The following is a 15567-nucleotide window of genomic DNA, read 5'->3' on the forward strand; positions in this document are numbered from 1 at the left end:
GGTTAGTGTGTAGGGTTGTGGTCAGTAGTTAGGGTTATGGTTAGTGTGTACCGTTGAGGTCAGTAGTTAGGGTTAGTGATGATGACTTACCAACAAGCAATGCCACCGTGATGCCAGTGATGCGTTGCTCCTTCACCTCCTCGATCCTGGGGGTCTCTCCGGGAGCTGTACTCTTGCTCATCACGGTAAGGGCATTGACGTGGGCGATTGTCCGTACGGTAGCACCTGTCTGCCACGGGAGCCCGAAGATGCCACAAAAGCCACCGGCCAAGCCGATTAGCAGCAGGTCCAGGTGGAATCCAGACCCTTTGACCAGCCGCCGCTCCTTCTTACTGACAATGAGACTGAGAAGGGGGAAAACTGCCTTCAGTTCATGGGATTAGCATCCACACAACTTCCGACCCCTCCACACGCAAACTCTCATACATCGTCACTCCACTCCACTGGGTCTGGGTGGAGCGAACTGTCGGAGGGTCAGTACTGAGGGAGTGCCGCACTGTCGGAGGGTCCGTGCTGAGGGAGTGCCGCACTGTCGGAGGGTCAGTGCTGAGGGAGTGCCGCACTGTCGGAGGGTCAGTGCTGAGGGAGCGCCGCACTGTTGGAGGGTCAGTATTGAGGGAGTGCCGCACTGTCGGAGGGTCAGTACTGAGGGAGAGCCGCACTGTCGGAGGGTCAGTGCTGAGGGAGTGCCGCACTGTCAGAGGGTCAGTACTGAGGGAGCGCCGCACTGTCGGAGGGTCAGTATTGAGGGAGCGCCGCACTGTCGGAGGGTCAGTACTGAGGGAGTGCCGCACTGTCGGAGGGTCAGTGCTGAGGGAGTGCCGCACTGTCGGAGGGTCAGTACTGAGGGAGCGCCGCACTGTCGGAGGGTCAGTACTGAGGGAGCGCCGCACTGTCGGAGGGTCAGTACTGAGGGAGCGCTGCACTGTCAGAGGGTCAGTGCTGAGGGAGCGCCGCACTGTCATAGGGTCAGTACTGAGGGAGTGCCGCACTGTCAGAGGGTCAGTGCTGAGGGAGTGCCGCACTGTCGGAGGGTCAGTACTGAGGGAGTGCCGCACTGTCGGAGGGTCAGTACTGAGGGAGTGCCGCACTGTCAGAGTGTCAGTGCTGAGGGAGTGCCGCCCTGTCGGAGAGTCAGTACTTAGGGAGTGTCGCACTGTCGGAGCTGCTGTCTTTCAGACGTTATATCTTTCCCTCTCGGGTAAATGTAATTATTCTATGGACAGTATTTTGAAGTACAGTGGGGCTCCTCTTCCCAGTTTGCCCTCAATATGCATCAAAAAATAGACTATTCGGTTATGAATTTTATTATTATCTCTGGATCCTGATTAGCAACAGCTGACAACATATTCCACTGAGTGTGAAGGAATTTATCGGAGGTCCTAATGTTTTGAAAAGTTCTTTAAAATGTCACCCTTTTTGTTATTGTGTCAACGTCAGGCAGACTGAGCAGGTGGTGCTGAGACACAAGACCTCACTGTTGAACACACTCACCTATCGACCCAGGTCAAAACTACCCCCAGTCGTCCAGGTGAGATTCAATTTTACATCCTAGGAACAGGCCCCTTGAGTCTGTTCTGCCATTCGATGAGATCAGGGCTGATCTGTGGCCTAATTCCATCTACCTGCCTTTGGCCCATATCCCTTAATACCTTTGCTTATCAAAAAAATTATCTATCTCTGATTTAAAATTAACAATTGATCCAACATCTACTGCCATTTGTGGAAGAGAGTTCCAAACCTCTACCACCCTTTGTGTGTAGAAGTGCTTCCTAACATCTCTCCTGAACAGTTTGACCCTAATTCTCAGGCTATGTCCCTAGTTCTAGAATCCCCAACCTGTGGAAATAGTTTCTCTTTACCTGCCCTGTCTTTTCCTGGTAATACCTTGAAACTTCGACCAGATCACCCCTTAACCTTCTAAATTCTGAGAAAAAAGCCTCATTTGGATAATCTCTCCTCCAGTCTAACCCCTGAAGTCCAGGTATCATTCTTGTAAACCTCCCTTTGTATTCCCCCGAGGCCAATATATCCTTCTTAATTAAATAAAACAAAGAACAGCAGATGTTGACGACCTGAAACACAAACAGAAATTGCTGGAGAAACTCAGCAGGTCTGGCAGTATCTGTGGGAAGAAAGTACAGTTAATGTTTCAAGGCCAGTGACTCTTCATCAGAACTGATCAATTTTCTTCATCATTTCAGATAAAGAGCCACTGGACTTGAAACAAATACCTTTCCTAAGATGTGGTGCCTACATCGCAGGGTTAGAACATAGAACATAGAACAGTACAGCACAGTACAGGCCCTTCGGCCCACAATGTTGTGCCAAACTTTTATGCTAAACCTAAGGTCTATCTAACCTCCACCCCTACCTTATACTATCATCCATATGCCTATCTAATAGCCGCTTAAGTGCCCCTAATGAGGCCGACTCCACTACCCTCTCCGGCAATGCATTCCACGCCCTGACCACTCTCTGAGTAAAGAACCTACCTCTGATGTCTCCCCTATATCTACCTCCACTCACTTTAAAACTATGCCCTCTCGTAATAGCTACCTCCACCCTAGGAAAAAGTCTCTGGCTGTCCACTCTATCTATACCTCTGATCATTTTATACACCTCTATGAAGTCACCTCTCATCCTTCGTCATTCTAAAGAGAAAAGCCCTAGCTCTCTCAACCGTTCCGTGTAAGACCTTCCTTCCATTCCAGGCAACATCCTGGTAAATCTCCTCTGCACCTTTTCCAATGCTTCCACATCTTTCCTGTAATGAGGCGATCAGAACTGGACACATCAATACTCCAGATGCGGCCGAACCAGGCTTTTGTATAGCTGCAGCATCACCTCTACACCCTTATACTCCAGGCCTTTATATATAAAAACCAGCATTCCATTAGCTTTCTTGATTATTTCCTGTAGCTGTTTGCGACATTTTAAAGATTTATGGACCTGAACCCTCCAAGTCTCTTTGGACATCCTCTGTATTTAATTTCGTATCATCTAGAAAGATATGTGTGGAAAGTTCTTTACGCAGAGGCTGGTGGGTGCCTGGAACGCGTTGCCGACGGAGGTGGTGGAGGCGGGCACGATAGCGTCATTTAAGATGTATCTAGACAGATACATGAATGGGCAGGGAGCAGAGGGATACAGATCCTTGGAAAATGGGCGACAGGTTTAGATAGAGGATCTGGATCAGCGCAGGCTTGGAGGGCCGAAGGGCCTGTTCCTATGCTGTAATTTTCTTTGTTCTTTGTTCTATCTAGAAAGCACCCTGATCTATAATAAATATTTATAAATATTTTCACTCCTGCTTATATTGAACTCCATCTGTCACAGTTTTGCCCATTCACTTAGTCTATCAATATCCCTATGTAGGTTTATGCTATCATCTACACTGTCTACACTGTCACCTAATGTGTCATCAGCAAATTTCAATATATGACCTTTTTATGCCGTTATCTAAGTCATTAATAAATAAGGTGAACATTGAAGCCCTAACATAGCTCCCTATGGGACGCGAATTTGATCACCATTCCTGCTTCCTAACACCTATCACTCAACCAATTGCTCATAGCCATGTCAATAATTTTGCCCTCAATTTAGTCCTGTTAAACTCTGAAACAGTGTGGGTATCAGTTCAAAAAGCTATGTCCCAAATCCCTGCACACATCATCCTCCTTCCTTATTTAAAATTGGCCCCAATTCTGATAACAGTTCAAATTTAAAATTCTCATCTATGTTTACAATTCCTCAATTGTCTCATTTTCTGCCTTTTTCTGTCACCTCCACCAGTCTCTCACCTCTCCCTATCTCTGTAGCCTCCTTTGCAGTCCCTACACCCCGCCCTACCTCTGTAGGCACCTCCAGCCCCGACTCTCCTCACTTTCTCTGCAGCCACCTCTAGCCTCTACACCCTCTCTATCTCTATCACCACTTCAAGCCCTCACACCCCTCCCTATCTCTATAACCTCCTCTTACACCCAATGAACCCTCTGAGCTCTGCAATGTTCCAATTCTGGCCTTAAGGTCTTAAGGATTCTTAAGGGGCTTGACAGGGTAAATGCTGAGAGGATGTTCCCCCTCATGGGTCAGAGGGCATAGCCTCAGAATAAAGGGGCACCAATTTAAGACTGAGATGAAGAGGAATTTCTTCCCTCAAGTTTTTGGAACTCCTTGTCACAGAGAGCTGTAGGGGGGCAGAGTCCTTGTGTATATTTAAGGCTGAGATAGATAGATTCTTGATCAGTCGGGGAATCAAGGCTTATCAGGAAAAGGGGAGGAAAGTGGATATGAGGAATGCCGGATCAGTAATGATCCTATTGAATGGCAGAGCAGGCTTGAGGGGCCAAATGGCCTGCTCCTGTTTCTTTTCCTTATGCTCTATTATCTCTAACTATTACCTCTCAACTATCTCAAACTACCCCACTCTTGGAGGCCTGTATTTAGCTGCCTGGGCCCCAAGCTCTTCAACTCCCTCCTTAAGGCTCTCTCTCTCTCTCTGTCTCTCTCTCACCTCTACTAAGATGCTCCTTAAAATGTCTCTCCTTGACTGAGCTTTAGTTTGTCCCAGTTGCTCGGTGATGGTTGTTTGATTATGTTCTCGGGCAATAATTTAGTAATGTGGAAAGCGAGGTCCAATTGCTGTTTTGCTGTTGATGTGTCTGGGCTGGGGATCTTGGTTGTGCGAGAGGGACTGGGTGGTGGGGTATATTTCGAAGTGGGTGGTGGTGTTTGGTGATGATTAGGGTTATACTCACGTTGTGATGTTTGTCTCCATGAAGATCAGGATGAATAGCAGCAAGGCCGGAATCGCTGAGCCAAAGATCATCCATGTTGGGAAGTTTTGATCCTTCCCCATTGGGTGGATGAACCAGCCTCTCTTCTCTGGGGATGTGACGGAAAATTCCAGGGGCACGTTGAGTTTCTGTGGAGCAAGAGACAGGTCAGCGTCAGCAGAGCAAACCAGGCACAGTTCCCTCCCACTGCCTGGTCACCACAAATTGCCTTTCCATCCTGCCTGAACTCAATGTCATCCCTCTGCTTTGGCCCTCTCAACCCTTCCCTCCACCTCATCTTTACTTAGAATCTCTTATTTTATTCATTCATGGCTAGGCCAGGATTTATTGCCCATCCCTAATTGCCCATTGGGCAGTTAAGAGTCAACCACATTGCTGTGGGTCTGGAGTCACATGTAGGCCTGACCAGGTAAGGATGGCAGTTTCCTTCCCTAAAGGACATTAGTGAACCAGATGGGTTTTTCCCGACAATCAGCAATGGATTCACGGTCATCATTAGATTCTTAATTCCAGATTATTGTTGAATTCAAATTCCACCATCTACTGTGGCAGGATTTGAACTCAGGTCCCCAGAATGTTATCTGGGTCTCTGGATAATACCACTAGGCCATCGCCTCCCCTCATTGAAACCAATTGATTGGATTCAGAGTTGGTCATTGACAGCGTGAAAGTGTTCCACACACCTCCTGCCATTCTCCATCTTGGGACTTTCCTAACATCTCCTTGGCATGGCCTTGCTAATGATTTTATGTCTCCTCAGTTTTGATTTTGGGGAAGATGATGTTATCGAGGCAATGCGACTAGATTTGTAATCCAGAGGCCCATGTTAATGCTATGGGATCAGGGGTTCAAATCCCACCACGTCGCCTGGTGGAATTTAAATGCAATGGACAAAATCTGAAATGGAAAACAAGTAGAATTGTCATAAAAAACCCACCTGGTTCAGTAATGTCCTTTAGGGAGGGAAATCTGCTGTCCTTAACCGGTCTGGCCTACATGTGACTCCAGACCCACAGTGAAGTGGTTGACTCTTAAATGCCCTCTGGATTGATCCATTGAGCCACAGAGTTCAAGGGCAATTAGGGATTTAACATTCTTGCATCGGCCTTGGTAGGTACAAGATTTCAAAGCTTTGGAAATGTGCCTCTCCCTTCCCAAGTACTCCATTACACAGATGCTTCAAACACTTTGGTCACCATGACCCAGACAGTCAATCACAACCTCGGTGGGAAAGGCTACACAAACCCTGTCCAATTCTCAAGTGTCTTATCCCTCCTGTGATTGGTTGGGTGGAATGGAATAAGTTTGTTCTAAATATTGCTATGGCTCTATCATCAAATGCTGCCCCTCCAACTTTAATCCAACCTGAGCACACACACACACACGCACACACCCTCGCTCTCTCAGATGCACACACAAACTCTCACACACTCTCTCTTTCTCTCTCTCTCACACACACACACACACACACACACTCTCTCTCTCTCTCTCACACACACACACACACACACCCTTTCTCCCACAGACGCACACACACTCACACACACACACACACACACACACTCACACACACACACACACTCTCTCTCTCACACACACACACACACACACCCTTTCTCCCACAGACACACACACACACTCTCACACACACACTCTCTCTCTCTCTCTCACCCACACACACACACACACACACATACTCTCTCTGACACAGACACGCACACACTCACTCTCACACATACACACTCTTATACACCCTCTCTCTCTCTCACACACACACACAGAGTAAAATACACACACACACACACACACACACACACACACACACAGAGTAAAACGCGCAAACACAAATATACACATGGTGTGGTTAATAGCCACATATTTACCTCAGTGTATGTGTCTGTGACAGAGATATCCACAAGGACCATCACCAGGATTGCAATGGGAATCCCAAAGTCTCCGATGATGCGCCGGGCCTGAGCGAGGGTGAAGGAAATCACGTTAATTCTTGTGGTTGTGGTAGAGAACTTCATTTCTCCATAACATGGGAGTCCACAACAGGGAGGTGGAACTGATACATTCTACTGTCCCCTCTGTCAGAACCAGACTGCTTACTCCGAGATTCCTGCTTACTGCCTGTCCATGTGGGAAGACGATGGCCTGGTGGTACCGTCCCCAACTGTAATGCTAGGGCCTAATGAACTGAAGGACACAGTTTCAAATCCCATACCAGCAGCTGGGGATTTAAACTCAAGGAACCGAAATCTAGTGATCAGGAAATAGCACTGTACTGTTATTAATTACTGCAATGACGCAAGGAGGAAATCTGCTGTCCTTACCTCCATGTAACTCCAGGTCCATACAATGTGGTTGATCTTAACTGGCTCTTCGGTTTTAACTCGCAAAATGCCTCATTCAAGGGCAACTAATTCTGGCCATGCCAAAGATACCCAATAAAGGTCACCAGTTTGAGCCCTTGTAACTCTCTCTGTATCTTTCACAATACTCCTTAAAACTGATCTCTTTGAGCAAACCTTTCGCCATGTGATTCCTAATACCTCTTTCTGTTGCTGGGAGCATGTGCGGTGACAAGGGTCACTGTGCGAAGGGCTGGAGCACAAACTCTGTCCCCGTGCAGTATTAAAAAGACATCTCCATTGGTTGTGGGAGCGTTACAAACAGTAGCGTGAGAGAGTGATACAGACAATGTACAGAGAGATATTGATAGGTTCAGTCTGTGGGCAAAAGGTTGGGAAATGGCGTTTCATGTGAGAAAATGTGAAGTTGTTCATTTTAGAAGGGAGAAGAACAGAATATTATTGAAATGGAGAGAAACTGCAGAAAGCTGCAACACAAAGGTATTTGGGGGTCTTGTGCACAATACACAGAAAGTTAGCATATAGGGGGCAGCAGGGAATCAGGAAGGGTAATGGGATGTTGGCCCTTATTTCAAAGGGGTTGGAGTATAAAAGTAGGGAAGTCTTACAGCGACTATACAAGGTTCTGGGGAGATCACATCTGGAACACCGTGAGCAGTTTACACGTCCTTATTCAAGGAAAGATATAATTTCATTGGAGGCAGATCAGAGAAGGTTCACTCGGATGATCCCTGTTATGGAGGGATTGTCTTTTGAGCAAAAGCTAAATGGGTTGGGACCAGAGGACTTTGTCTGAGAATAAAGGGGCACCAATTTAAGACTGAGATGGGGAGGAATTCCTTCTCTCAGAGGGTTATGAGTCTTTGGAACTCCTTGCCAAGAGAGCTGTGGGGGGCAGAGTCCTTGTGTATGTTTAAGGCTGAGATAGATTGATTCTTGATCAAACGTAGAACATTATACACAGAAGAGTAGAGCACAGTACAGGCCCTTCGGCCCACAATGTTATGCTGACCTATTATCCTACTCTAAGATCAATCTACCCTGCATACCCTACATTTTACTATCCTCCATGTGCCTATCCAAGAGTCACTTAAATGTCCCTAAAGTATCTGACTCCACTACCACTGCTGGCAGCGCATTCCACACGCCCACCACTCTCTGTGTGAAGAACCTACCTCTGACGTCTCCCCTATACCTTCCTCCAATCACCTTAACATTTTGCCCCTCGTGACAGTCATTTCTGCCCTGTGGAAAACGTCTTTGACAATTCACTCTATCTATGTCTCTCATCATCTTGTACACCTCTATCAAGTCACATCTCATTCTTCTTTGCTCCAATGAGAAAAGCTCTAACTCCCTCAACCTTTCCTCATAAGACCTGCCCTCCAGTCCAGGCAGTATCCTGGTAAATCTCCTCTGCACTCTCTCTACAGCTTCCACATCCTTCCTATAATGAGGTGACCAGAACCGAACACAATATTCCAAGTGTGGTCTAACCAGGGTTTTATAGAGCTGCAGCATAACCTCACGGCTCTTAAACTCAGTTCCCCTGCCAATGAAAACCAACACACCATACGCCTTCTTTACAACCCTATCAACTTGGGTAGCCACTTTCAGGGATCTATGGATGTGGACCCCAAGGTCCTTCTGTTACTCCACACTGCCGAGAATCTTGCCATTAACCCTGTATCCTGCATTCAAATTCAACCTTCCAAAATGAATCACTTCACACTTTTCTGGGTTGAATTCCATCTGCCACTCCTTTGCCCAGCTCTGCATCCTGTCAATGTCCCGTTGCAACCTACAACAGCCCTCCACGCTGTCCACAACTCCACCATCGTTCGTGTCATCAGCAAACTTACTAACCCACCCTTCCACTTCCTCATCCAAGTCATTTATAAAGATCACAAAGAGTTGAGGTCCCAGAACATATCCCTGCATATGACCACCATTGGTCACCGAGCTCCAGGCTAAATACTTTCCATCTACTACCACCCTCTGTCTTCTATTGGACAGCCAATTCTGTATCCAGACAGCCACATTTCCCTGGATCCCATGCCTCCTTACTTTCTGAATGAGCCTACCATGGGGAACCTTATCAAACGTCTTGCTAAAATCTATATACACCACATCCACTGGTCTACCTTCATCAATGTGTTTTGTCACATCCTCAAAGAATTCAATAAGGCTTGTGAGGCCCTTCACAAAGCCATGCTGACTGTTTCTAATGCTTTTCCAAATAATCATAAATACTATCTCTCAGAACCCTCTCCAATAATTTGTCCACCACAGAAGTAAGACTGACTGGTCTGTAATTCCCAGGATCATCCATATTCTCTTTCTTGAACAAGGGAGTGACATTTGCACCCTCTAGTCATCTGGTACTACTCGAGTGGATAGTGAGGACGCAAAGATCATTGCTATAGGCACAGCAAACTCTTCCGTCGCTTCCCGTAGCAACCTTGGGTATATCCCGTCTGGCCCAGGGGACTTATCTATCCTCATGTTTTTCAAAATTTCTAGCACATCCGCCTTCCTAACATCAACCTGTTCGAGCATATCCACCTGTTTCATGCTGTCCTCACAAACATCAAGGTCCCTCTCCCTGGTGAATACTGAAGCAAAGTATACTGACTCAGTAGATAATCCCTCTTCGACAACCTCTCTTTCTGCAGCTGTGATACCATCCCTGGTTAGCAATGCCACTCCCCCACCTCTTTGACCTCCCTCCTTATTTCTTTTGAAACATCTAAACCTCGGAACATCCAACAACCATTCCTGCCCCTGTGTTATCCAAGTCTCCGTAATGGCCACAACATTGTAACTCCAAGTACTGATCCATGCTCTAAGATCGTCACCCTTATTAACTTCTTGCGTTAAAATAGACGCACCTTAACCAGTCGCACTGACTGCCTCTTTGCCCTATCAACTGTCTATCCTTCCTCACAGACTCTCTGCTTGCTCTATCTGCCTGTACACCAGCTACCCCATTCTCTGACCTGTAGCTCCGGTTCCCATCCCCCTGCCAAACTAGTTTCAACCCTCCCGAAGAGCTCTAGCAAACCTCCCACCCAGGATATTGGTGCCCCTCCAGTTCAGGTGCCACCCATCCTTCTCGTACAGGTCTCACCTTCCCCAGAAGGTATCCCCCTGATCCACAAACCTGAAGCCCTCCCTTCTACACCCGCTTTATAGCCACGTGTTCAGCTGCGCTCTCTCTCTCTGTTTCTGGCCTCACTAGCCCCTGGCACCGGTAGTAATCCTGAGATTACTACTCTGCTCATCCTGGCTTTTAGCTTCCATCCTAACTCCCTATATTCACTTTTCAGGTCCTCATCCCGTTTCCTAGCTATGTCATTGGTACTGATGTGTGCCATGTCTTCTGGCTGCTCTCCCTCCCCCTTAAGAATCCTGAAGACTCGATTCGAGACATCCCTGACCCTGGCACCCGGGAGGCAACATTCCATCCGGGAGTCTCGCTCGGTACCACAGAATCTCCTGTCTGTCCCCCGAACCACTGAATCTCTATCACTATCACTCTCCTATTCTTCCCCATTCCTTCCTGAGCCACAGAGCCAGGCTCAGTGCCAGACACCTGGCCGCTTTGGCCTTCCCCTGGTAGGTCCCCCCCACCCCAACAGTATCCAAAGTGGTATACTTATTATTGAGGGGAATGGCCATTAGGGATCCCTGCACTGTCTGCCTATTCCCTTTCCCCTTCCTGACAGTCACTCATACCTTTGTCCTGTACCTTGAGTGTGACCACCTCCTTATGACTTCTCTCTATCACCCCCTCAGCCTCCCGAATGATCCGGAGTTCATCCAGCTCCAGCCCCAGTTCCCTAACACGGTTTGTGAGGAGCTGGAGTTGGGTGCACTTCTCGCAGGTGAAGTCAGAGGGGACACCAGCAGTGACCCTTACCTCCCACATCTTCAAGAGGACCACGCAAGCTTCCATTCCGTCTACTCTAGATTGCCAAAAGAGATAAAGAGAAGGAAATAAAAATAGCTTACCTTACCAACCCTCCACACAGAATTTTTTTTTTGGTTAGAGGAGGAGGATGTGTGGGAGACACTACACGTATAGTGTTTCGGGTTTAGCCAATGCCCCGAATATATTAGTTCACTTACCCAGCAGTCCCTGTGTCCGCGTTTGCTCCTGATCAGCCTTTGCTCCGTCTATTCACGAGGCAAGTATTTTATACTCAAACTTACCTTCCCGGCTTCCCCCGGCACGTGCTCTCACCACTCTCGCTGCTCAATTAAGGGGAATTTCCCCAATCACTTGGGGAATTAAGTGTTATGGGGAAAGGGGAGGAAACTGGATGTGAGGAGTGTTATTGATTGATAGAGTAGGCTTGAAAGGCTCAATGGCCTACAACTCTTGTTCCTATTTCTTGTGATCTTTCTTTATCAGTCTGGAGTCATGTGTAGGCCAGCTGAGTAAGGATGGCAGATTCCCTTCCCTAAAGGGCATCAGTGAACCCAATTTACCCCAATGCAGTAGCTTCTAGGTCACCATTCCACATACTCACTTTCCCTCCTAGAAATCGGCTGTTCCGGAATTTTCTCATGAAATACGCAATGAAGAATGTGCCAACCATCATGACAAGGGAAAGCAGGGCAGTGTTGGGTTGCATCTGCTGGTCACTTTGTATTAACTGGTGACTAAGATTGGTGTTGACCTGAGGGATGGGTGGATATGTCTTCAGGAGAGGGTTCTCCTCAAAGACCTGGAGATGGGAAGGAAAACGTCAGCGTTACACAACACATATAGATGGTACAATCACTTATTCTTGCAGAAGGAGACCATTCAGCCCTTTGTGCCTGCGCTGACCCTGCTTTGAAGGAGATACCATTCTGGTCCTCTTTCCCTTAGGCCTGCAAGCTTTAGAAGTATTCACCCAATTCTGAATCCAATTCCAACGGGTTTCTGTAATTCTCACCTCTCTCTTCCCAGGTTGCTGTTTATTACAGAGCTGCTGCTGAGGATATCAGAGCGATCCTAAAAATACACGTTCACAAAAGGTACACGAAACCCTGATTAGAGCCCGTTTGGAGTTCTGTGGGCAAATCCGGGCACCATACCTTAGGAAGGACAGATTGGCCTTGGAGGGAGCACAGCACACCTTTACAAGGATGGCACCTGGAGGTCAGGGGATAAGTTATAATGAGGGATTAAACAAAATAGGTCTGTTTACCCTGGAATTTAGAAGGTTAGGGAGTGATCTGATTGAAGTCTTCAAGATATTAACAGGAAAAGACAGGGTTGATAAAGAGAAACTACTTCCACTGGTTGAAGATTCTAGAACTGGGGCATAGTCTCAGAATTACAGTCAGACCTTTCAGGAGAGACAATGTGGAGGTGCCGGCATTGGACTGGGGTGGACAAGATCAGAAATCACGCGACACCAGGTTATAGTCTAATAGGCTTATTTGAAATTACAAGCTTTCGAAGTGTGGCCCCTTCATCAGGTGAAGTGATTTCAGATAAACCTGTTGGGACTATAACCTGGTGACGTGTGACTTCTGACTGTTCAGGAGCGATGTTAGGAAGCACTTCTACACACAATGGGTGGTAGAGGCTTGGAACTCTCTTCCACAAATGGCAGTGGACGCTGGATCAGATGTTAATTTCAAATTTGAGACTTTTTTTTGTTAGGCAAAAGTATTAAAGATACAGCCGTAAGGGAAGTACATAGAGCTAGGCTGCAGATCAGCCATGACCTCATTGAACGGTTGAACAGGCTCAAGGGGCTGAAGGCCTGCTCCTGTTCCTATGTTACAAAGTCAGCCACAAATCTCATAGCAGGCTGTTCGGCCCTTTGTTCTTGTGCTGGCTCCTTGAAAGATTTATCCAATTAGTCCCACCCCACTGAAACAGCTTTCCAACAGGTATGTGACATCACTGTGATGATGGTACAGCACCAGGCACTAAAGAGATCTGGGCAAATAATCCCAGAGATAGAGGTCTGAATCCTAACAGTGAAGTTGTGGAACTTGAATTCTTTATTTAGATACACAGGGAAAGAAAAGCCAGTCTCAATAATAGACATCACAAAACCACTGGATTGTTGTAAAAACCCCTCTGATACACTAACGTCCCTCAGGGAAGGAAATCCGCTGCCCTTACCTGGCCTGGGCCTACGTGTGACTCCAGACCCACAGCAATGAGACTAATCAGAAATGGCCTAACAAGCCTCTCAAACAAAAAGAAAAAAGCTGCAGGTGCAAAAATTGAAGACAAAATCAGAAATTGCTGGAAAAGCTCAGTAGGTTAAGCAGCATCTGTGGACAGAAAGCAAAGTTAACATTTTGGGTGACCCTACTTCAGAACTTCAAGGCCTCTCAGTTGTATTTATAAAAGCGTCTCACCACCACCTTTTTAAGGACAATAGGGAACAGCCTATGAACCAATCTTAGCCAGCCATGCTCACAGCCCATGAATGATTTTTCAAGAAACAAAATTCCTTATCTACTCTTCATAATTTCAAACATCTGCGTCAAATGTCCCCTTAGCACTTTCTGATTTGAGAACAATCCCAGACTCATAAGATAAATATTGTTCAAGAGGAAAGATTCATTTTGTCAAAACCTTTGGCCTTGCGCTCATCAGCATAACGTGCAAGAACAACAATGTAAAGGAAAAGTAACATTTATATTGTGGAAGAAGAGGGTGCTGATTGGTTGGGAAGTGGACTCTTGATAGTAGAGGCATTGCCATGGAGAATGCTACAGCTAAAGACGACTGACAGATAACTGCCAAGCTTTTTAGAAATTTTAAACTAGAGAGTTTGATTCTGATTGGCCGAGGAATTGTTCTGAGAAGTGAACCAGAGAATGGTTATTACCTATTCTATTATGTTGGAATAGGTATTGTGTGTGTACATGTCCTTTTTATCTGACAACCAATTTTGTACAGTCTGTCAGATTCACAACATTGTGCACTTACATATACTGGGTTCAATTCTTTTCAGAACCAATCAAAGTTACCCGCCTGGTTTAAAATGTAAACAAAACTTGGCAGTTAACTGACAGTCATCATTAATTGGTGCATTCTCCATTGCAATGACTCTTTCAATCAGATTCAGCACTCTCCTTTCATAGAATAAAAACCCTGTTTTCCCTTTCCTCTGGTATTCAAGTACTGTATTAATAAACAATTATTCCCTAAATTCCTCACATACATCCCTCATCCGCAGCATCATTCTGATCAATCTCCTTTGCACCACTTTCAAGGCTCTGATGTCCTTGTGAAAGTGCAGAGCCCAAAATCAGAGAAAATATCTCAGCCAAGGTGTCTAATTGGCTGTTTGACACAGGCTTGACCTGACTAGAGTTGGCACTTACCTCATAAAGATTGTGGAAGGTTTCGTAGATGAAGATGATGGAGATGAGAAAGGCAAAGATCTCCTGGGTGAAAGGTGAGATGTAGCGCACCAGTAAGCTGCCCTCAAAGGCCACTGTGATGATCACAATGACCATGAGCCAGAAGCCAATCCACACACGACCTGTGAGGTAGTCCACATTCTGGGTCTTGCTGAACTGGCGATGTGGGAGGAGCAGGGGAGGGGTGATGGTAGTGAGGAGATGGGGAACAAAAGGGAGAGATAGGTTATCCATGAAGCTGTAAGATGTTCACCACAGCTCCTCTGAAAACAGAACGATGCAAATGTAGGTTCATTCCAAACACACTGTGGAGGCCATGTTCTGTGAAGGATTGTCCTATTGTCCACCTAGCTCTTCTGGAAAATGATGATGGGTGGGAGCTGAAAGGATTTAACTGTGAGGATGGGTTGCACAGATGTGGCTTCTAGACTCTTGAGATGTGGAGATTACTGATATTTTTAATCAATCTGTTCAAAGATGTTACTACTTGGATCCTGGCTATTAGGAAACAATACTACCACTGCCCCACAAGAGTCCCTCCCCAAACTCTCTCCCCCATGTTTGGAGATTATATGGTAATTTAATGTAGGCATTTAAGATGATTAAAGGATGTGATAGCACAGAGAATTGACGTTCTCTGGTGGGGTGACTCCAAAACGATGGTGGAAGCAGAGGGTGATGGTTGAAGGTTGTTTCTCGGACTGGAGGCCTGTGACTAATGGTGTGCCACAGGGGTTGGTGCTGGGACCTTTGTTATTTGTTATTTACATAAATGATCTGGATGTGAATGTCCAAGGCATGATTAGTAAGTTTTCGGGTGATGCAATATTAGGAGGCACATTGATAGCGAGAAAGGTTATTAAAAATTACAGAGGGATCTTGATCAGATGGGGAAGTGGGCTGTGGATTGGCAAATGCAATTCAATACAGATAAGTGTGAGGTATTGCACTTTGGAAAGTCAAACCAAGGTAGGACTTATACAGTAAATGGTAAGATCCTGAGG

At 46.4% G+C, this 15567-nt stretch overlaps 1 protein-coding gene across 1 annotated transcript in view; it reads right to left on the reverse strand.

The window, feature by feature from the left end:
* The window catches only part of LOC109921171 (anion exchange protein 3-like), a 22054-nt gene extending 7257 nt beyond the window's left edge, over positions 1-14797 (reverse strand). The window contains exons 1-5 of the mRNA XM_020521212.1: positions 14525-14797; positions 11710-11907; positions 6683-6772; positions 4761-4927; positions 91-344 (exon numbers count right to left, since the gene is read on the reverse strand). Of these exons, the coding sequence (XP_020376801.1) occupies positions 91-344; positions 4761-4927; positions 6683-6772; positions 11710-11907; positions 14525-14797 (982 nt within the window). The remainder of the gene's footprint in view (positions 1-90; positions 345-4760; positions 4928-6682; positions 6773-11709; positions 11908-14524) is intronic.
* Between the last annotated feature and the right edge of the window lie 770 nt (positions 14798-15567).

Source organism: Rhincodon typus, chromosome 7 (assembly GCF_021869965.1).
Source record: "Rhincodon typus isolate 14 chromosome 7, sRhiTyp1.1, whole genome shotgun sequence".
Taxonomy (NCBI): Eukaryota; Metazoa; Chordata; class Chondrichthyes; order Orectolobiformes; family Rhincodontidae; genus Rhincodon; species Rhincodon typus.